Here is a 25,000-nt window from a genome sequence, read left to right on the forward strand (position 1 = left end):
CCGCAACAACAAAATTATAATTCAAGTTTACCCCGTCTGAAAGGACAGGATAACATAGATAAAAAAAGGAGAGGGAGGGAGGTAAATACAGAAGCCACCAGAAAAACAAAACACCTTCACAGGAAATACTAAAAGAAATGATGATAAAACAAAAAAGAGAATGAAATGGAGGAATAAAAACAACAAAAGAAAACAACGTTGTGCAAAACAACCCATCAGCTTTAACATAAATATTTAACAGAACCGAGCATAATAAAATCGCCCGACGGACAAGTTTATACTGCCATTTCTGAAGATCATTTACGCCATAATAAAATGGATAACCGTATCATTACACATCTCATTTGGTAAAAAGAACACGCTTAATATGAGAAGCGGTCTAATTACTGCCACCATTTGGGGTAAATGACGGACTGATATCGCAAACATTAATTCCGATTCTTGGGGATTAACTTAGCTTCGCCGGGGATGCAGAAGCAGCATTATGGAGTACATAAAACTGCGTGAAGAATGAGATTAACTTCGCCCGCTTATTACAGATGCAGAATGTAGGGTGGGCAGCAATAAGCACAGGATTATGGAGGGCTGGAGGAAGAGGATCAAACAAGCAGGAAATGGAGAGATATTTTTGAGACCAAACAAGTAGGGAATGGAGAGAGATTTTGGAGACCAAACAAGTAGGGAATGGAGAGAGATTTTTGAGACCATACAAGCAGGAAAAGAATACAGATTTTTGAGAGCAAACAAGTAGGGAATGGAGAGAGATTTGGAGACCAAACAAGTAAGAAATGTATAGAGATTTTAGAGACCAAATAAGCAGGATATGGATAGATATTTTGCAGACCAACAAGCAGGAAATATATAGAGATTGTGCAGACCAAATAAGCAAGAAATGGATAGAGATTTTGGAGACAAAACAAGCAGGAGATGCAGATTTAGGAGACAAAATAAGCATGAAATAGATTCTGGAGACCATGAATTCCTGAAAAAAAAATAGATTTTGGAGACCAAAAAAGCAAGGAATAGATTTTGGAGTCCAAAAAAGTAGGAAATTAATAGAGATTTTGGAGAGCCACAAGCAGGAAATTGATGGAGATTTTGGAGACCAAACAAGCAGGAAATGAACAGAGATTTTGGAAAACCAAACAAGCAGGAAATGGATAGAGATTGTGGAGACCAAACAAGCAGGAAATGGATAGATTTTGGAGACCAAACAAGCAGGAAATGGATAGAGATTGTGGAGACCAAACAAGCAGGAAATGGATAGATTTTGGAGACCAAACAAGCAGGAAATGGATAGAGATTGTGGAGACCAAACAAGCAGGAAATGGATAGATTTTGGAGACCAAACAAGCAGGAAATGGATAGAGATTTTGGAGACCAAACAAGCTGGAAATGGTTAGGTTTTAAAGAATAAGCATACAGGAAACGATTGAAGGAAATATAGCAAGAAAATGAGATGACGTCATTAGGTGCTACCTGGTGTTTATTTCTTGCAAACAACACAACTTCTCAGTCCCATTGAAGAGGCAAGGAACGCTCAAGAGCGGCTATCATAAGTGAAACAACTTGCATTATCAATTCACCTCGACAAGATCACCTTTCAATCTTATCAAATTCTCTTTCTATTAGTAGGAAGAAAAGCTCCTTTAATTTTATGTTAATGAATGAATAAGAATAACTAACTGGAATAATTGGATTCGTCGCATTTTGTCTTCACAGAGAACAATTTTTCTGTTTTCTACTATTTTTTTTTTTGATCGAAATTTACAACACTGATTTTAAAAAAAAAACTGGGTATTTTAGGCACCGATAAATTTGGTTACCTAAGAAGCCAATTTAAGGAATAAATTAATTTCTTTTTTAAATCTATGAATTTTGTTTTTCTAAAAAGGTATTTTAGGGGTCAATAACTTTGGTTATTTAAGACGTCAATTTAACTTATAAATTAAATATACAATTAACTAATAAGTAAATAAACTACCACTCACCTTCAGTACGGCGTCAGTGACGTCTGGCGGGAGAGTGGTGTTGAGGGGCGTCTGGGTGTGTGATCGGGCGGGCCAGTGCTGCAGGAGATAGTGGGTGAGGGGCGAGTTGCCGTCGAAAGGCGGCGCCCATGCCAATCTCACCTGGCGGCTTGTCACGTTCTGCACGTGGACGTGGGCCGGAGGATCTGGCCGTTCTGTGAAAGGATTTTGCGTGAGTTGTAAATACGGAAGATAATGGAGCCCTTGGGATTATAGCATCCTGCTTTTCTGACTAGGGTTGTAACTTGGATAATAATAATAATAATAATAATAATAATAATAATAATGATAATGATAATAATAATAATAATAATAATAATAATAATAATAATAATAACTGAAAACACTATTAAAATAATAGTACTACTACTACTACTACTACTAATAATAATAATAATAAATGCAAAACTTGTTACGATGGCAGTATTGATAATAATAATAATAATAATAATAATAATAACTGCAAAACTTGTTAAATCTATAGTGTTAATAATAATAATAATAATAATAATAAATGCAAAACTTGTTAAAATGACAGTATTGATAATAATAATAATAATAATAATAATAATTAATAATAATTATAATAATAATAAATGAAAAACTTGTTAAAATGGCGGTATTGATAAAAAAAAATAATAATAATAAAATAAATGCAAAACTTGTTACGATGGCAGTATTGATGATAATAATAATAATAATAATAATAATAATAATAATAATAACTGCAAAACTTGTTAAAACTATAGTATTAATAATAATAATAATAATAATAATAATAATAATAATAATAATAATAAATGCAAAACTTGTTAAATTGACAGTATTGATAATAATAATATTGATAATAATTAATAATAATAATGATAATAATAAATGAAGAACTTGTTAAAATGGCGGTATTGATAAAAAAAAAAATTATAATAATGATAGTATTGATGAAGATGTCAAAAAATAAGATGCAATTGTGAGGGTAAAAAATGGCATTAAGACGATGGGAATGACCAAATGGCAGTTTATTATGTTGAATATGAGAAAATTTAAGCATTGCGGACGAAAATATAAAATTTTTACTAATAATATTAAGGGAATTAAATAGTAATCATAAAGCGGGCAATCAGAAATATCATACATCCGCCAATTAATATTGCTAACATGTTACTTAAGTCTACGGACTAAACACTTCATTTTTCATATAATGACCCTAGATGAATCTGTATAATTTAACTATAGCTTACGGATAGCGTATTCCCCCTTTTCATATGCTGACTGTAAATGGTGAAAAATTCAAATCCGAATCTAGAATCCGGACCCGGAAAATCCTCAAAATTTAATGGGGTCGTCCATGACCTAAGATCTATCTGTGGTGAAAATTTTGTTAAAATCCGTCGTGTAGTTTCGACGTAATCCTGTCCACAGACAGGTAAACAGATGAATAAATAAACCGACTTTATTTTACAACATTCTTGGAGTAAGTGATAATAATATGAATGTCATAATGAAGTAGCAATAACGAGTATGTCAAGAGAAAAATAATAACGATAAGAATGTGAATATGACAATGATGATGGCACAATAACAGTAATAATGATGCAAATGCCAAAATGACAACAGTGAAGATGATGATGTTAAAATGACAGTAGTAATAATTATGTCAAAAATACAGCCAGATGAAGATGGCATATTATATAGTGATAATGAGATTGTCAATTGACAAAGATTGAAGATACACATAAAAAAACCGTAATTTTGATCGGAAATTCTCCGTAAAATATACAGTTCTCAGCCGTGCTTCAGTAAAATACAGGCGACCGTAATTTTACCATACTTTATTATTATCTTTTTACGGATTGGTGACCGTAATATTACTCCTTTACATCAATATTTCCGTTTTTAAAACGGTAAATGCCTGGCAACATTTTTACCGTATTTTTACGGAAAAATTTAAACAGCATTAAAATGTCCGTTGTTATAAAAAGCTGTTCAAACTTAAGTATAATGGTTATTGCATTAACGAGGGCGTGAAAATGACGGTAACATAAGTAAAGAGTAAAGATAGGGTTAGTCAAAGCTATTTCCCAAACTAACATCTTACCATAGTAGACACAAGATTAAAATATTAGCAATGTTTATCAAATTTCATATATGATGTATACACAACAAACAAACATATATATATATATATATATATATATATATATATATATATATATATATATATATATATATATATATATATATATATCACACGTATACACATACATACATACATACATACATATATATATATATATATATATATATATATATATATATATATATAATATATGATAACTTTATCACAAATACTCTTTAATATCGTATTCGTCCTGCCCAAGGAATTTAGACCCTTAGGGAAATTCCTTTAGTGATAAATATTTATGTCTTAAGCAGAAATATCTATCAAATAAGAAATTTCTCTTTGGATCTGAGATCCATTGGCAAAGCGAATTCAATATTAAAAAGTAATTCTAGCTTATTTGAATATATATATATATATATATATATATATATATATATATATATATATATATATATATATATATATACACACAGTATATAGACGCAGTATATATATATATATATATATATATATATATATATATATATATATATATATATATATATATACACACACAGTATATAGACGCAGTATATATATATATATATATATATATATTATATATATATATATATATATATATATATATATATATGCATGTTGCATAAGACTTTTTCATTCAGATCTTCCGGCCAGTTCCATCCTGTTCATAATACTAAGCAGGCAATTAATTCTAAGTCAGGCCTTCTCCGTCATGAGGCTCAATACTACAAAGTACTCTAATTTTATTCCAGCTGTGACCAAGTTGTGGAATGATCTTCCTAATCGGGTAGTTGAATCAGTAGAACTTCAAAAGTTCAAACTTGCAGCAAATGTTTTTATGTTGAACAGGCTTCCATAAGTCCTTTTACTGTTTATATATCAAATATCTGTTTTAATGTGTTAATGTTTTTAAAATATTCTAATTCAATTTTCATTAATGCTTATATCGTTTATTCATGTCCTTTTCTTACTGGGCTATTTTTCCCTGTTGGAGCCTTTGGGCTTATAGCATCTTGTTTTCCAACTAGGGTTGTAGCTTAGCTAGTAATAATAATAATAATAATACTCTAAGATACATTTACCGCAACAATGAGAGTATTTTTATGTAATTTTGAAGTTGTATCGTATTTATTTTAGATCCAGAGGCTAGAAAAGTTTATTCATATTGGCAATATAAAAAACACATTTAAAATAAAACTTAATACATTGAAAAACGTTGCTTAATGTACTCTCCCAGATAAGGTCTCGAGCGAACTGTACTCCATTATAATCTCATCAGGAGAAGACGAAACGACAGAACTGCCATTAAATGGATTTAAACGACCATTAGCAGCGACACCATCATCTCCCACATCGGGAATCTCTTAGAAGTGGGTTAATTTCACCAAGTTATTCTATTTAAATTTGATTTTGTACTTTGTATGTCTTATGTACTTTCATGACGGTTGTGTGATCAATATATTAATGTTCATAATACATAGAAGTGGGTTAATTTCACTAAACTATTCAATTTAAGTTTAATTTTCGATGATTCTTACTTATTTCCTTGACAGTTACGAGTGGTCAATATATCAACGCTCTTAATACGTATAGGTGGGTTAATTTCACCGAGTTATTCGATTTAAAAGTTTGATTTTAGATAAGTTTTACCTACTTTCATCACAATCGTGAGTGATCAATATATTAATGTTCTTAATAAATTGGATATCCAATCATATTAGCTGCAGTTCTTTTAGTTTTACACACATCAACAACTACAAATGCAGCCGTTTGTAGTCCACTGCAGGACAAAATCCTCAGACATGTCCCTATTCATGTCTGGGATTTGGCCAGTTTTCATCAACACGCTAGCCAACAGCGGATTGGTGATGATGGGAGACTTTTATCTGATCCGCTCACCACAAAGTAACCTAATATGGGTGGCACTGACTAGTGCAGCTTTGCAGATCACGGCGATACACTAACCACTTCACCACGTTAAGGTATCCCCACTCAAAGTTTTATACACAGAAAGACATATATAGATACATGTTACACCCATACAATGGCATGGAATAACTGCTTTTTAATACGACATTCTATAAAATAAATGTGATTGCAATATTTCTCTTGAGTATTCAGTTAGTTGCTTAAGTTGGAACCTTGGAGTTATAGTATCCTGCTTTTCCAACTAGGGTTGTAGTTTTGCTAATAATAATAATAATTATAATAATAATAATAATAATAATAATAATAATAATAATAGTAATAATGATAATGACGATAATAATAATAATAATTGGAATGACAGAAACTAAACATATATAAATAAATATGTATATATACATAAATATGTTTCTTTTCATTCACATTAAGCTCTCCCCGTCCCTCTGGTAGGGGAGAGGGAGTAGTCATACACTGGCGGGGGGGGGGGAGGATGTTTGCGTGCACACCTATCTCAATATTTATGTCATTTTTAACGGGTCGCTTACACCAGTACTGTAATAATATCTATTGCCGTCAGCATCTCAGGTAGCACAATTTTGTGAAATTCCTTTAATTTTTTTCCGGTCTCGATGTCAGAAAAGGTTAACGGGTGTAGGCTTGCCAAAAGTGGGTAGAATGTCTCTTTGGCTTTCTCGGGTATATCAATTAGGGATTGAAAAGCTTTGAATTATTTTTCGATTCGGTATGATTTCTACTCGAGCACAAATGGAAAGAAAATTTTACAATAATTTATTTCATTCTTTTTTACGTACAAGTTTTTTTTAACGTTTGCTTATGCGAAAAAAAGCACAGACCAAAATATATAATTTTTAAAATGTATTAACATAAGCTCAAAAACAAAGTAATGTGAACATACAACACTGCGAATATAAGTTTATCGCAACCAACTATAATCGCTTGCCATGGCCAATCATACTCGGCTATTAATATAACAATAACATGGTATTTCGGCCATGGTAATTCACTTTATAAAAGAAAAAAAATAACAAAACAGGAACGGTATTATTCCCTGGAATGATAAAAGATTTGACTCAAACTGCATGTTTGTTAATTACTTCCATCTATCAATCAGATCCTTCAATTGAAAAAACCCACGCTGGTAAAACGGCCAGGTATAGGAAATATGCAAATTTCAGGTCAGTGAAGTATTGCCAGTGATATAATCATTCAAATGACGGAAAGCATTGCAATGCAGTGAACTTATCTTTAAAAATAGCCAAAATTATACAAAAAAGGAGGGGGGACGGATTTTAAAGAATTGGACCCAATGAGAGAGAGAGAGAGAGAGAGAGAGAGAGAGAGAGAGATTTCATGAAGGAAATTTTCAAAATTGATATAATTCAGAGAGAGAGAGAGAGAGAGAGAGAGAGAGAGAGAGAGAGAGAGCCCTAGTTATTCCATAAAAGAAATTTCCAAAATCGAAAAAAAAATCGAAGACTCTCTGCCTGAGAGGAAAAAAAATAGACATAGGTTGCGACTTCAAATGATGATGAGACGATCCCGATTTTCTCCCACAGTTCCCATCCAGCCTTCGAACAGATTACTCCTACATCTTGGCTGAAGGAGCATTCATTAGGGCTGGGCTCTGTAATGAACCAGGCGTAATGAGCTTCCACCTGTCATTCGGGACAGGAGGCTCATTTTCCTGACCAGTTCCTTTTCCCCTCCCGAGAAGGAAGTCCCTCGAGAGGGGGTGAGAGAGGGGAGGTGGCATATCCGGATCTGTCCTCTTCTCTCAATATCATGTCGTTGCTATTTTCTCTCCTCACTTAAACCCAATCCAGCGTTTAAAGGTCGCTCATGAATGGCAGAGGCAAGGGATAGTGACAATGCCCTAGCTAGCAGGACAATGCCTTAGAGACTGACCATATATACATATGATCAGCGCCCCAGACCCCTCTCCATTCAAACTAGGATAATGGAGGGCCAGGGTAATACCATAGAGACTGACCATATTTATATATATATATATATATATATATGATCAGCGCCCAAGCCCCCTCTCCTCTCCACCCACGCTAGGGGTAGGGAAGCCCAGGCAATGGCTACTGACTCAAAAGGTAGACTTATAGACTACACTAAACCAACCATCCTTAGCTCACAAGGATGGTGAGGTTGCAGACATTATAAGAAACTATCGAGCTCAAGCGGGACTCGAACCCCATCCGGCTATCGTCAGACAGGGACGTTTCTAATAGGCCACCACGACCCTCGGTTAAACCTAAATCCAGCGGTGCTTTTCATTTCTTTTAATATTGAAATGAAGAATTAAATTTGAACGAAAGATTGAACGAACAAATGTAACTGGAAATTTAACTGGCGTTCCGCCACAGCTGAAAGTTTCAGAGGGGACACAGGGCAAGCGGATGGGACGCAACAAAGCAAATAAATGGTCCATATCAATCACTGGTTTCATCCCTGGAAATATTGATATTAGGAGAGGTTTAATAAAATGACGGCATGCATCATTCATTTGTTTTTTCGCTTAATAAATGTTACACAAAAAAAATTTAAAGCTGAGATTTAGGGAAGTCGCAGGAGTCATGATGGATGTTGAGTGTTGCATACCAACATTTGTTTTGCCGTCATGAAAAATATCCGTCGTTTTGTATCGGTCCTTTGTAATTTGAATGTTATTTGAAATCATAAATCACTTTGGTTTCATATTTGAAAAATTGGAAGTGGATAAAGATGACAATGAAAATTCTAAAATTAGGTACAGTTGGCGTCATTAATTTCGGTACACTTTACAGCTGTACATTGTAGCAGGTGATGCTGTTTTTAACAAAACAGAAACTGTTGGCAACGTTGCATGTCAAACAATGTCGCTGAGCTTGTTACACGTGATCGAAAGCATTTTCATTAATTCTACGAAGTGCTGTATAGAAAAAATATTGTTATTTGCAAAACAGCACTTCGTAAAATTGATAAAAATGCTTTTGATAACGTGTTTACAAGTCCAACAACTTTGTTTTTGCAGGCAGTGATGCAGAGTTTTTATTTTGCTAAACACAGTGTTACCAGCTACAATATAAAACTGTTACAAGCGTCTACTCAGCTTCCCGTGAAGTTTACACGAATTAATGAGGGCAACGACATTAGATCCTTCTCTGGTTACGGCTCATTTTTCCTTTACCTATACAAATAGTCTGGCATATTCTATACAAATTCTCATCTTTCCTCATACACCTGACAACACTAAGATAACTGTCTTCGGTTAGAGTTCTCTTGTTTGAGGGTACACTTAGGCACACTATTTCATCTGTGTCCTTATTTCTTTCCCTCGCTGGGCTATTTTCCCTGTTGGTGCCCTTAGGCTTATAACGTCCAGTTTTTCCGCCTAGGATTGTAGCTAGTAATAACAATAACAATAACTGTACATCATGTGATGGTGTATAATTTCTTTTTTTTTTTAAATATCAACTACTGCGACTGATACTAATAATAATTTGTTACTTGTATTAATATTATGATTATTATCTGTGATCAGAGCAAAATCAAACAACCTCCAAAGTCTCATTATTGCTCATTCCTTTGCCCAACATATCATGAAAATCTTTCTGAAGAAAAAAATTGGGTTCTTTAAAAAGAAAATTTTTTAACCTTTGGCTAAAATTGAAAAATCTGTGTATAAAGACTGGCAATCTTCAGCTAATGAGTTAATCAATAATTTATCAATACTTATGTACGATTAAGGTATATATATATATATATATATATATATGCTTAGAGTCCACGCCCTCTCTCCATCTAAGTTAGGACCAGTGAGTTAGAAGCAATGGTTACTGATGACTCAGCAGTTAGACCAATAGGCCAAACATCTCATCCTTATCTCACAAGGATGGCGAGGTTGCAGACACAAGAAACTATCAAGCATGAACGGGACTCGAACCCCAGTCCGGAAAGTTGCTAGGCTGAACCGTTGCAAAGATATGATTGCCAACTCACCAACGATATTGACAAAGATGGTGGATGAATCCGTCCCGTATCTGTTCGTTGCCTGACAGGAATAGACAGCGGCGTGAGAGCGGGTGGTTTGGCGGATGACCAGAACAGAGGTACGCCCACCGTCATCCAGTCTCATTTCCATCCCGGGGGGAGGGGCAGCTGCAGAAAAAAAAATTGTCAATTTTACTAACACAAAAAATACCTTAAAACATTTTTGTTATTTGGAGATATTTAACAACTCTAAATACAGTAAATTATTTTTACTAAAAATTCTTAAAAATAGTACACAATCGTTATCCATTATCAATATCTTCAATAGCTAGGCATTATAAACAATCAGCCCAATTTCAATTTAGACAAACGAAGTTTCAACTTCAGATTAAATATGAATATATAAAATCTTGGTAATATTCACAGTAGGTTTTGGTTAGGTTATTTTTATTCCACTCTTTTCAAATTTCCCAAAAATGCAGATTAGAAGCCGTTGCAGAAAATACATCAAGACAGATTCTTAGATTATCAAGTGATGATATTTGATATATTATGTTATCAGACTCTACAGAAGTTATCAAAATTGACATTTATTTTAGGAGAGAACACTCTTTAATATCAATATTCGATCTTTTTTTTATCAGTACACTTTATTCTAAACGTACATCTTCAAAAAAATTCAAAATGAACGACTACCAAACTATTCCCTATCATGGTTAGCTAGCTAACCACCCTTTAATATCAATATTCACTATTTTCTATCAGTACTTAACATCCACCAATATATAAAAACAGCAATCTTCTTCTTCTTCTTTGTTTGCATCTTTTCCCACTTCTATGTGGGGTAGATGTTTCTGGCCAGCTTTCTCCATCTACCTCTGTCCCACACCTCATCACCGGTTAATCCCTTTGATCGAAGGTCATCCCTGATACAGTCCATCCACCTTTGCTTTGGTCTGCCTCTCCTTCTCGTTCCCTGTACCTCCATATCCATCACTCTCCTCCAAATATACTGTTCATCTCTTCTCATGACAAGACCATACTACCTCAGTCTAATTTCTGTCACACATCTTCCCTCTAAGGTCAAAAGGATACAAAAATATGCAGGAATTACCTGACAGTGCCGCTCCATCTCTAGACCAAGCGAAGGATATGGGAATGTCTCCCCTTGCAGGACACCTTATAGAGAGGGTGTCTCCAACTGCTGCAGACACGTTGGCCATGCGGTTTTCAACACGCGCGCCCTCTGTGAAGGGACAGGGAAAAACATTGTGTGAATATATTACGTGAGCAGTATGCTATATTTGGGGGTGACTCCAAATGATTTATTAAGAGGAATATACGTATGTTGAGCATATCCTACATTATATTATTACAAATGTAATGGTCATTACATATATATATATATATATATATAGTATACTGTATATACATACGCATTTTATCAATACAAACCTAATATAAATCATTCATATATATATATATATATATATAGTATACTGTATATACATACGCATTTTATCAATACAAACCTAATATAAATCATTCATAGTTACACACACACACACACACATATATATATATATATATATTATACTGTATATACATACGCATTTTATCAATACAAACCTAATATAAATAATTCATAGTTACACACACACACACACATATATATATATATATATACATATATATATATATATATATATAGTAAAAATATATTTACATATATGTATGCATTCATATATATATATATATATATGTGTGTGTGTGTGTGTGTGTAAGCTCTCCTAATTGATTTGTAGGCCTACTCACCTAGGACGGTAAGCGAGACAGTTTTGGAGATGGGGGGATTGACCCCATTTGAGGCCTCGCATAAATAACGGCCACTATCCTCGGCCCGCGCATCCCGTATACGCAGTGATCCAGGCCTGGGTGTTTTGATACGCCATCCATCACCCACGACAGACGCCCATTCTTCTACGCCTACGCCATCTGGGTTAAAAATAAAGAAAATGGAAATTTATATGAGTATTAAGAATATATAAGCAAGGGAACGTAAGAATTACATCTAACTTATAATATATATATATATATATATATATGTATATATATGTATATATATATATATATATATATACTGTGTTTGTGTATGTGTATATGTATATGTATATGTATATATATATATATGTGTGTGTGTGTGTGTATACTGTATATACTGTGTATGTATGTGTATATATATACATATATATATATACATATATATATATATATATATATATACATACAAATATATAAGTAATATATGAATAAAAAAGAATAAATAAGACAGAATGCATGATAATGTTAATAAAATCGAATGACATATAATATAAAATTCTAACCATTGCTCCTTCAGAATAAAGGGAAAATTAACATAACAACAACTGGGTCTTCCTTCTATTTTAATATTCTTACTATTCTTAAAATACTTTATTTTAATTGTTTATTATTTCTCTTGTAGTTTATTTATTTCCTTTCCTTATTGGGCTATTTTTCCCTGTTGGGAGCCTTGGGCTTATATCATCCAGTTTTTCCAACTAGGGTTGTAGCCTAGCTAGTAGTAGTAATAATAATTAATAAGCGGGGTATATGTATAATAGCGGTCACCTCTATGTATGATCATGTCCGACTAAGAATACGGCAGCGTAAGGGGGTCTGGGGGGGGGGGGGGGGCGCCGTTAGGTAAGTAGGTAAGAACACGGCTTGTTGTTTGGTTAGGCGAGGAAAGTTAGGTTAGCTGGTGTCCATTTTCCATGCACGGGGGTGGAACTGGTCGCTGGTATACACAGGCTACTATTACGCTGAAAAAGGTTACAATTGACAAGATCAGTAACTCGAATCATTCTTGGAATGAGATATCGACCCGTGGCAAAAGGTGGTATAGTTTGGTCTCTGGGGTTGCATCATTTTCTTTCAAAATTTATAAATTCTTTTTTTCATGAAAACGTGTAACGGCCTTGCAATACTTAAAAAACCACAGTCTCCATTCGTAAATAATTAAGTTCATGAACATGTTAATAAATCAATTGGTTAATTGACATTGGTTATTTTCTTCATAAATGATATTTATCCCAGCCAGGATCACATTGTGGAATGATCTTCCTAATGAGGCGGTTGAATCGTTGGAACTTTGTCGAAATTTTCAAGTTGAAGAGGTTGACATAAGTCTCTCTTCTTAGTTTATAGATGTCAGATCTATTTTAACGTTGATACTGATCTTAATATATTTCATATTAATTGTTCATTACTTTTCTTGTAGTTTATTTCCTTATTTCCTTTCCTCGACGGGCTGTTTTTCCCTGTTGGAGCCCCTGGTCTTATAGCGTCCTGCTTTCAAAACTATGGTTGTAGCTTAGCAAATAATAATAACAATAATAATAATAATAATAATAATAATAATAATAATAAATTTCGCTTTATTAGCCTTTTCAGTAAGATCATTAACCATTTGAATTGCCCGATAAGAATTTTTCTGAAAAAGTGGCCATGGAATCTGGCCCCAATAATCTGATGGCAATTGAAATGCGAATACGCATTGGAGGAGGTAAACTCTTAGGATTTCCCAGGAATGATCTGCAGAGGGTAATCATGAATGGTAATGGAATCCCCTCCACTATAATCAGTAAGAAGCACGATCCTGTACATTCCCTTTTATGAGAGAGAGAGAGAGAGAGAGAGAGAGAGAGAGATTGATTACGTTTTCTGGCATCGAGAGAGAGAGAGAGAGAGAGAGAGAGAGAGAGAGAAAGAGATTGATTACGTTTTCTGGCATCGAGAGAGAGAGAGAGAGAGAGAGGGAGAGAGAGAGAGAGAGAGAGATTGATTACGTTTTCTGGCATCTAGAGAGAGAGAGAGAGAGAGAGAGAGATTGATTACGTTTTCTGGCATCGAGAGAGAGAGAGAGAGAGAGAGAGAGAGAGAGAGATTGATTACGTTTTCTGGCATCGAGAGAGAGAGAGAGAGAGAGAGAGAGAGAGAAAGAGATTGATTACGTTTTCTGGCATCGAGAGAGAGAGAGAGAGAGAGAGAGGGAGAGAGAGAGAGAGAGAGAGATTGATTACGTTTTCTGGCATCTAGAGAGAGAGAGAGAGAGAGAGAGAGAGAGATTGATTACGTTTTCTGGCATCGAGAGAGAGAGAGAGAGAGAGAGAGAGATTGATTACGTTTTCTGGCATCGAGAGAGAGAGAGAGAGAGAGAGAGAGAAAGAGATTGATTACGTTTTCTGGCATCGAGAGAGAGAGAGAGAGAGAGAGAGAGGGAGAGAGAGAGAGAGAGAGAGATTGATTACGTTTTCTGGCATCTAGAGAGAGAGAGAGAGAGAGAGAGAGAGAGATTGATTACGTTTTCTGGCATCGAGAGAGAGAGAGAGAGAGAGAGAGAGAGAGAGAGAAAGAGATTGATTACGTTTTCTGGCATCGAGAGAGAGAGAGAGAGAGAGAGAGGGAGAGAGAGAGAGAGAGAGATTGATTACGTTTTCTGGCATCTAGAGAGAGAGAGAGAGAGAGAGAGAGAGAGAGATTGGTTGCGTTTTCTGGCATCTAGAGAGAGAGAGAGAGAGAGAGAGAGAGAGAGAGAGATTGATTGCGTTTTCTGGCATCTAGAGAGAGAGAGAGAGAGAGAGAGAGAGAGATGAATTTTTCTGGCATCTAGAGAGAGAGAGAGAGAGAGAGAGAGAGATTGATTGCGTTTTCTGGCATCTAGAGAGAGAGAGAGAGAGAGAGAGATGAATTTTTCTGGCATCTAGAGAGAGAGAGAGAGAGAGAGAGAGAGAGAGATTGATTGCGTTTTCTGGCATCTAGAGAGAGAGAGAGAGAGAGAGAGAGAGATGAATTTTTCTGGCATCTAGAGAGAGAGAGAGAGAGAGAGAGAGAGAGATGAATTTTTCTGGCATCTAGAGAGAGAGAGATAAACTTGTATCAAATGCATAAAAACGTTAACGTAGCTATCAACTCCGAAATAGACGTCCTTCCTTTTCAATCAGAGGTTCTATTTTCTAAACGAAGAAGACATAAGGGTCCAATTCCCTCTCCAGGAGAAGGCCTCATCCGACACTTTAATGTTATTAGACACGCGTAACTTTAGACAGAGACCCAATTTGCTATCGAGCCGTCTTTCATCGGAGCAGACAACTCTCTTCAACTTTTTTTTTCTTCTTAAAGGACAGAAATCTATACCCGATGACCCAGTCTTTGGGGCTCTATTATTATTATTATTATTATTATTATTATTATTATTATTATTTCTCAACTTTTTTTTAAGGACAGAAATTTACACATGATGACCCAGGCCCTGGGGGTCTCATTATTATTATTATTATTATTATTATTATTATTATTAGTAGTAGTAGTAGTAGTAGTAGTAGTAGTAGTAGTAGCAGTAGTAGTAGTAGCAGTAGTAGTAGTAATATTATTATCATTATTACTAGCTAAACTACAACCCTAGTTGGAAAAGCAAGATGCCATAAGCCCAAGAGCTTCAACAGGGAAAAATAGCCCAGTGAGGAAAGAAAATAAGGAAATAAATAAACGATCTGATAAATATTGAACAAAATAAATTATTTTAAAAACAGTAACATCAAAACATATTTCATAAATAAACTATAAAAAGACTTATGTCAGCCTGTTCAACATAAAAATATTTGCTGAACGTTTGAACTTTTGAAGTTCTATCGATTCAACTACCCGATTATAAAGATCATTCCACAACTTGGTCACAGCTGGAATAAAACTTCTAGAATGCTGAGTACTGTTGAGCCTCATGATGAAGAAGGCCTGACTATTTGAATTAACGGCATGCCTATTATTACGACCAGAATGGAACTGTCCGGGAAGATCTGTATGTAAAGAATGATCAGAATTAGGAAAAAGTTTATGCAACATGCATAATGAACTAATTGACCGAGATATTTCAAATTGCTTTTATTACGTTAATAGGGTGGATAGCATTTAGGTAAGACGACAGCAATAGGTGCAAGAATTGTGTGATGTGATTTTTAAAAAAGGTCGCTCATGAATGGCAGAAGCAAGGGACAGTGGCAATGAACTAGAGACTGACCATATAGATACATACGATCAGCGAACCAAGGCCTCCTCTTCACCCAAACTAAGATCAGGGAGGGTCAGGCAATGGCTGCTGATTACTGAACAGAGAGACCTATAGCCTCCTCCAAAACTCCCCATCCATTGCTCACGGGGATGGTGAGGTTTCAATCACTACAAGAAACTGCCGAGCTTGAGCGGGACTCGAAACCCAGTATGGCAGATCGCCAGGCAGGGACGTTACCAATAGGCTACCATAATATTAGAACAGACAAAGGGGAAAACAAAAATAATCCGCGTAAAATAAGAATAAACATGAGAATGGTGGGTGATAAAGGAGGGCATTAATAATACCGTTTGAGATGGGGAAAAAAAACGTTGTAAAATGTGTGAAATAAGTAGGTGTTGTGATTAAAGAAAGTGCAGCAAAAAAAAAGGAACATGAAGGTTATTGTGGAGAAACTTGAACACATTAGTCTCTCTCTCTCTCTCTCTCTCTCTCTCTCTCTCTCTCTGTATATATAATACACATATATTTATATACATATATATATACATATATATATATATATATATATAGAGAGAGAGAGAGAGAGAGAGAGAGAGAGAGAGAGAGACTAATGTGTTCAAGTTTCTCCACAATAACCTTCATGTTTTTTCCTCCATTAAAGGAGGAAAAAACAATTGAATTAAGACAAAAAAAAAAAAAAAAAAAAAAAAAAAAAAAAAAAACCGAACAAAATATGTGACTACACGAACCACAAAAGCAGATAGAATCAGTGGATGACAGCCAGTTACATAACCATCATCAGGATTAGTAATATCATGTTTCTCGGTTCATTAAAACATTCACTGTTTACATTTTCAAAACATGGGGAATATTTTTGTGAAATATCAAAGAGCTCAAAAAACCATTCCAGTCATATCAATAGAGCAAAAAAAAAAGTTATAAACTTTTTTTTGGGGGGAGAAATTTTACAGCTTCTTATCTTTGAAACTTACACGTGTTGTCTAACTTTTATTTCGAATAAAAATAAGATAAAAAAAGAACAAAGATTGAACTGAACGTCATATCCTTTGCCAATAGTTTGAGACCTGAAAACAAAAACAAAAATCTGTGCCAGCTAAAACACATTAACTTTTTCTTATTTTTATTCTAAATAAAAGTTAGAAGACACGTGTAAGTTTCAAACAAAATAAGCTGTAAAATTTCTGCAAAAAATTGATTTAACTTTTCTTTGCTCTACTGATAAGGCTGGAATCATTATTTGAGCTCTAAAAAGCTAACCGAGGCCCTTTGCGTCAATAGACGTTAGATGATGATGATGATGATGATGATTATATATATATATATATATATATATATATATAATATATATATATATATATATATATATATATATATATATATATATATATATATATACATACTTTCCTGTCACGTTGAGCGGCAACCACTAGGAAATGACAATCTCCCAAAAATTGCCTAACCGCGGGTTGCAGTTACGAAATGGGGAGGGGGATGGGATGGGTTGAATTTGTGTGTTCTTATATATCCAAATATTTAGCCGTAATTTTTGTCGGATCACGTACACTAGTTTTTTATATTCCCTTTTGGTAACTAAGAAACTAATAATAGTACATGGTAGACATTTAGTTTCAAAAGATGGGTAGAAATAACACATAAACTACACTGTTAAAAATTTGCATTAAAAAAACGGTGAAAATCATGTAATAAATGTTGCCAGGCATATACTGTTTTAAAAACGGATATATTACCGTAAAGGACTGATATTACGGTCACTAACCCGTAAAAGATAATAACAAAGTAAGGTGAAATTACGGTCGCCCGTATTTTGCTGAAATACCGCTGAGAATAGTATATTTTTACGGAGAATTTCCGATTAAAATGACAGGGTTGTTAACAGTGTAGGGTAAGAATTTACATGAAAATATACTAAAATACCCCGGTATCACACTTGGTAGAAATGAAGAGGGAACAGGAATTCTGATTGAATCTTTTTACACCCATTCCCAGCAAGAGCCGTAGAACAAGATATAAAAAAAACGAGAAGGGGGAAATCACGGTTATCTATTGCGAGAAAGTGATTGGCTAACTTTAATCCCATTGTCTGACGAACAGGAGGACCCCTCTGGCAAAGAACGAGAAAGAGAACGGTATTTTCCCCTCAGGGAGTGTCAATAACAAGCTGGCCAAGTGGTTGTGAATGTTCACCGTATCTTTACTTCAGAAGAACGAGACGCAACATAGCAATAAAGGAACTGTAATAGAAAACATTGAAGGGGAGATTGCATGTCACAGAGAGAGAGAGAGAGAGAGAGAGAGAGAGAGAGAGAGAGAGAGGGGGGGATTTATATATGGATATTAGAATACATGGATATTGTTCGACAGCTAGGAGAAGGCGGAGGAAGTTATTGACATATTCAGTCATTTTCTGGTTTTATCAAATATAAATGAAAAGGGGAAGGGATGGAAAAGGAATGTAGTATACACCTATGTGCATAACTGCTCAAATATTTGCGTGCATATATATATATATATATATATATATATATATATATATATATATATATATATATATATATTTATATATATACATACACTATACATACATATATATATATATATATATATATATATATATATATATATATATATATATACATACACAAACCAGTTATGAAGAATTTTACCTTTTAATATATTCATGAAGAAAAAGAGCGCTGTCATAAATGAAAATGAATATTTGACATTAATCTCTAATATTCATTGCTCTTTCTAAATAACAGGATCAACAAATGCACTCACAAAGAGACAAACAAAAACAAATGAACGATTGATTTTAAAGGGAACAAGTACCGCCCTCCAGGGCTTATTGTCTACTTAATGGGTGATACTTCTGGTTAATAACATCAACAGAATCCGTGGAGCCTCTAGATAAGAGAGGTTCGGGAATCCTAGAATCCTTGCTTCAATCTAGTGGTTCGACAACATGGATACTTTCATCTAATAAAAGGAAATCTTGATACTACTACAAGTGGGTAATGGCAATCTTAATAGCACTGTAGGTGGGTAAAGGAACTCTTGATAAAACTGTATTATTATTATTATTATTATTATTATTATTATTATTATTATTATTAGAAGCCAAGCTACAACTCTAGTTGGATAAGCAAGATGCTATAAGCCCATTAAGGAAAGGAAATAAATAAATGATATAGACGTAATGAAAAATTAAAATATAATATTTTCAAAAACTTTAACAACATTGAAACAAATAATTAACACATACACTATAAAGAGACTTATGTCAGCCTGTTCAACATAAAAACATTTGCTGCAAGTTTGAACTTTTAAAGTTCTACTGATTCAATTACCCGATTAGTCAGATAATTCCACAACTTTGTTACTGCTGGAATAAAACATCTAGAATACTGCGTAATATTGAGCCTCATGATGGAGAAGGCCTGACTATTAGGCTATAGTTAACTGCATTCCTAATATCACGAACTGGATGGAACTGTCCAAAAAAATCTGAATGTAAAGGATGGTCAGAATTATGAAAAATGAATAAATTATGAATTATGTAGGTGGGTATAGGAAATCTTGATACTACTGTAGGTGGGTATAGGAAATCTTGATACTTCTGTAGGTGGGTATAGGAAATCTTGATACTACTGTAGGTGGGTATAAAAAATCTTGATACTTCTGTAGGTGGGTAGGGTAAAGGAATTCTTGATACTACTGTAGGTGGCTATAGGAAATCGTGATACTGCTGTAGGTGGGTATAGGAAATCTTGATACTTCTGTAGGTGGGTATAGGAAATCTTGATACTACTGTAGGTGGGTATAAGAAATCTTGATACTACTGTAAGTGGGTATAAGAAATCTTGATACTTCTGTAGGTGGGTATAGGAAATCTTGATACTACTGTAGGTGAGTAAAGAAAATTTTGATACTGTAGTAGGTGGGTAAAGGAATTCTTGATACTACTGTAGGTGGGTAAAGAAAATTTTGATACTGTTGTAGGTGGGTAAAGGAAATCTTGATACTACTATAGGCAGGTAAAGGAAAACGTAATACTACTGTAGGTGGGTATGAGTAAGGGAAATCTTGATACTACTGTTAGTGGGTAAAGGAAATCTTGATACTACTGTTGGTGAGTAAAGGAAAACTTGATACTACTTTGGGCCGGTAAAGGAAATCTTGATACTACTGTAGGTGGGTAAAGGAAATCTTGATTCTACTGTAGGTGGGTAAAGGAAAACTTGATTCTACTGTAGGTGGGTAAAGCGAATCTTGATACTACTGTAGGCTGGTAAAGGAAATCTTGATACTACTGCAGGTGGGTAAAGGAAATCTTGATACTACTGTAGGTGGGTATAGGAAAACGTGATACTACTGTAGGCTGGTAAAGGAAATCTTGATACAACTCTAGATAAAGGAAATCTTGATACTATTTCAACTGGGTATAGGAAATCTTGATACTACTGTAGGTGGGTAAAGGAAACACTGCTTGAGGGAAGGAAGCAGGTAGAGGTGGGCTCGGATTTTTAAGGAACTACCACCATAATTTTGCAGGTTCACTACGTCTAATTTCTCCTTTTAAAACTCCTGATGAAGGACCTTTCTCTGTAGGGGATCGAAAAGTCCTTCCACCTGATTTACGTTTTCTGAGATCAGAGAATTTAGGAGCCAATCAGAGAAGGGAGAGGGAAGTGCGGAAGCTGATTGGAGGAAGAAAAATCCATCTGGAGGTCTGAGGAGATTATTGAGGGTGAGGAAAGATGGGGAGGAAAGTGGGAATGAGGGAAAGAGAAAAACTGCGAGAATGACAAGAATAGGTCACGTGATATAGAGAATTGGAAAGATAAATTAGTTGTAGGGTCATCTAAAGGGGATGATGAAGGAGTTTGGGTGTTGTGTGTGTGTGTGTGAAAGAGAGAGAGAGAGAGAGAGAGAGAGAGAGAGAGAGAGAGAGAGAGACTCTGTAACCTTATGATACGCAATAAAACACGGCTTAACTATTATTCGACGACAAAATGTACACATGAAATAATAATAATAATAATAATAATAATAATAATAATAATAATAATAATCATCATCATCAGTAGCATAACAATAGAAAAAACTCGTAAAACAAAAGAGGTGGGATAAATTTACTTTAATTTAGTGAGCAAAAGGTATGAATTATTGGTCACATACAAAGACAAAAAACATGAATATGAATAATAGTATACACACACATACACACACGCATATATAGTATATATGTATATATATATATATATATATATATATATATATATATATATATATATATGTATATATATATATATATATATATATATATATATATATATATATATATATATGTATATATACACAGTATATATATTTATATATATACAGTATATATGTTTATATATATATATATATATATATATATATATATATATATATATATATATATATATATATATATATATATATATATACATACACGTATGTGTATTTACGTAAAGGATACGTGGACAAAAATATCACGAACTTCAATACAGTAAAACAAATATTCCTCAGCCTTAAAATCCGTTAATAATAATAAAGCCGGATTTCCCCACTGCTTAAGGCAAAGACAATAAAATCTTACGTCCTTCATTAAATTTTATGGGTCATGAAACTGAGGTAACGGGCTTCTCTAGTAGATAATTTCAGTTCACACGTATTAGAAAAAAAAACCCTTGTCTTCTATGAGAAAAAAAAAACATTGTCTTCTATGATTTTAATTGCAATAATTATTTCTTTATTTCACCATTCAACACTTTCCTAGTTATTTTCTTCTTTCTTTATTTCTCTGCACACAAAATCATTCTATAAGATGGGAGTTTGCTTTGAAAGTTTATGGTCTTTCATTATTGTTATGTATGAATAATTGCTCGTCTCCCCTATATAATAAAGAGCAAGAGTCTGACTATATATACAGTACATATCTCTCTCTCTCTTTATTTATATATATGTATATACATATATATATATATATATATATATATATATATATATATATATATACATACAAACATACATATACATATATATATATATATATATATATATATATATATACAAACATATATATATATATATATATATATATATATATATATATATATATATATATATAAACATATATATATATATATATATATATATATATATATATATATATATATATATATATATTCCCGCTCATGGGGGAAAGGGAAGTCATACCGAAGTGAGATTAGGTACCCCGAAAGGTACACTCGGAAATCACACCCCCCACAAATTGCCGAACCAGCGGGTTGTAGTTAGAAAAGGGGGAGGGAGTGGGAAGTGTCGAGTCTGTGTGCCTGTGTTTGCATATCTTTCTGGATATTTTGACGTCACGTTTGATGAATCGGGTACACTAGTTTTGAATAATCATATAAAGAGGGGATATGTAGTCACATATATCTGTCTAAAACAATAATCTACGGAAGATAAACTCCACATTTATGATCTGCGGTTCTACCGAAAATATTACATTATAATTTAGACTCTGCTGAATTACTATAGATTTTCACGTTGATGTTACATTAGCAATAATATGAATACCCTCACAGATATTTGTCTAGAGCAATGATCTATGGGAGATAAACGCCACGATTATGATCTGCAGTCATCTCTAAATTATAACATTATAATTCCGACTCTCCATTATATTACTATAGATTTTCACGCTGTTACATTGGCAAGAATATAAAATCTCCGGTAAAAGTCAAATTAATAATTTTCTGGAAAATAGTTGGATTTCAAAGAATGTACATAAATATGATACATAATTTGATTTTACCAAAAGTTGACTTTCTCAAGATATGAAATTCCACAATTAAATTTGTTCGTGAAACCTTCAAAATATGCTCCAATTTTGATTGACAGAATGATAAGTGGGAAGATTTATTTGTCAAAGCCTTAATACCTTATTTCCTTTCCTCAGTGGGCTATTTTCCCTGTTGGAGCCCCTGGAATTATAGCATCCTGCTTTTCCAACTAGGGTTGTAGCTTAGCAAGTAATAATAATAATAATAATAATAATAATAATAATAATAATAATAATAATAATAATAAACGAAAAACAATTCTGAATAAAACAAATAATCATGCACAGTATAAACACAGGATTTTTAGAGTAATATAGATATAAAGAAATTATAAATGTTGAGTATACAAATGTTGAAAAATTATAAATTTGGAGTATTCAAATAGGAAAAATTATAAATTTGGAGTATACAAATGTAGCAAAATTATAAATTTGGAGTAAACAACTGGGGAAAAATTTTAAATTTGGAGAACACAATTGTGGAAAAATTATAAATTTTTAGTATACAAATATGGAAAAATTATAAATTTGGAGTATACAAATGTGGAAAAATTATAAATTTGGAGTATACAAATGTGGAAAAATTATAAATATGGAGTATACTAATGTGGAAAAATTATAGATTTGGAGTATACAAAAGTTGAAAAATTAAAAACTTGGAGTATACAAATCTGGATTGATTAAAAACTTGGAGTATACATGTGTGGAAAAATTATCCGAAATATACAGCGATTGAAGCATTAAAGAATAAAATAATCCATACACAAATTATAAGGTATAAGAGAAGAATTATTCAAGAAATATTTAAGGTAAACTACAGCACTTGAACAATACGTCCAGGGTTACTGTCATACAGTGCGAATAAACCTCCACATAAAAACAACCAAAAGAGATAAGAGAATTTTACTTAAACAAACAAAAAAGCAGATAGCATCTGGTCAAATCCTCCCAAAAGACCCCCAGCTCACAAGACCTGCGCAATATAATAAGTCATTTGACAAGGGGTAAAATGTGTGTGTGTATGTGTGTGTCATGGCGCTGGGAGAAAATAATAAACCGACCAAAATCCCTCTATCAGGGCGGCCGGTGATCCCTTTTCTCTGGTTCCGGTCCCGAGTTTAATTAATCACGATCCATCTCAAGGGGGAAAGGGGGGCGCAGTTCCCCCTCCCCTCCCACACACACCCTGCCCCTGTTACCAAACCGGCTTTCTGCGCCCCTACCCAGACCGCGAATGTAAGGACTCCGTCCACCCACTGGTTAGAGAGTTGAGGCGTGCGAAGGAAAGTGGGGGGCGGATGTGTCCTGGAATGGCATACCCCTCTCCCTCCCACGCTCTCACTCTCCGCCCTGTGAGCTGAAAGGGCGAAATGGTAGGAAAGGAGTCACTTAGGTGGGTCAATTCAAAGCACAAGTGGGAGGGGAATGAGCGATGGAGGTCGAGAGCGAAGGTAATGAGCGAGGGGAGAAGTGAGTGAGGGGAGAGAGAGACTTGGTAGGAAATGAGAGGCTGAAGAAGGTAAGCGGGGGAGGAAAAAAGATATTCGAGGAATGGATGTGGAGACGGCTTGAAAGAACAAAGGTGAAAGAAGGTGGGAAGTAAGTTTAAGAGAAATTATATTAATGAGAATGGAAGGAATCAGATGGAAGATGAAGAAAGGAAAATGGTTTAAAAGAAAGTGCAAAGAAATTTTAAGAGAAATTATATTAATGAGAATGTAAGAAATCATATGAAAGACTAAAAGATGAACAAAATGTTTGAAAGAAAGTTGAAAAAAGTGTAGAGAAGCTTTAAGAGAAATTATATAAATGGGAACGAAAGGAATCAGATGGAAGATGCAAAATGAACAAAAGGTTTGATAGAAGAAAGTTGAATAAAGTGTAAAGAAAGTTTAAGA

At 34.0% G+C, this 25,000-nt stretch overlaps 1 protein-coding gene across 1 annotated transcript in view; it reads right to left on the minus strand.

Moving 5' to 3' along the window:
- Window positions 1-25,000, minus strand: part of LOC137615127 (cell adhesion molecule Dscam1-like) — a 154,279-nt gene that overhangs the window by 32,691 nt on the left and 96,588 nt on the right. Inside the window, exons 7-10 of the mRNA XM_068344759.1 lie at window positions 11,914-12,093; window positions 11,213-11,344; window positions 10,108-10,266; window positions 1,992-2,185 (exon numbers count right to left, since the gene is read on the minus strand). Coding sequence (XP_068200860.1) covers window positions 1,992-2,185; window positions 10,108-10,266; window positions 11,213-11,344; window positions 11,914-12,093 — 665 coding nt within the window. The remainder of the gene's footprint in view (window positions 1-1,991; window positions 2,186-10,107; window positions 10,267-11,212; window positions 11,345-11,913; window positions 12,094-25,000) is intronic.

This window comes from Palaemon carinicauda, chromosome 21, assembly GCF_036898095.1.
Source record: "Palaemon carinicauda isolate YSFRI2023 chromosome 21, ASM3689809v2, whole genome shotgun sequence".
NCBI classification, from domain to species: domain Eukaryota; kingdom Metazoa; phylum Arthropoda; class Malacostraca; order Decapoda; family Palaemonidae; genus Palaemon; species Palaemon carinicauda.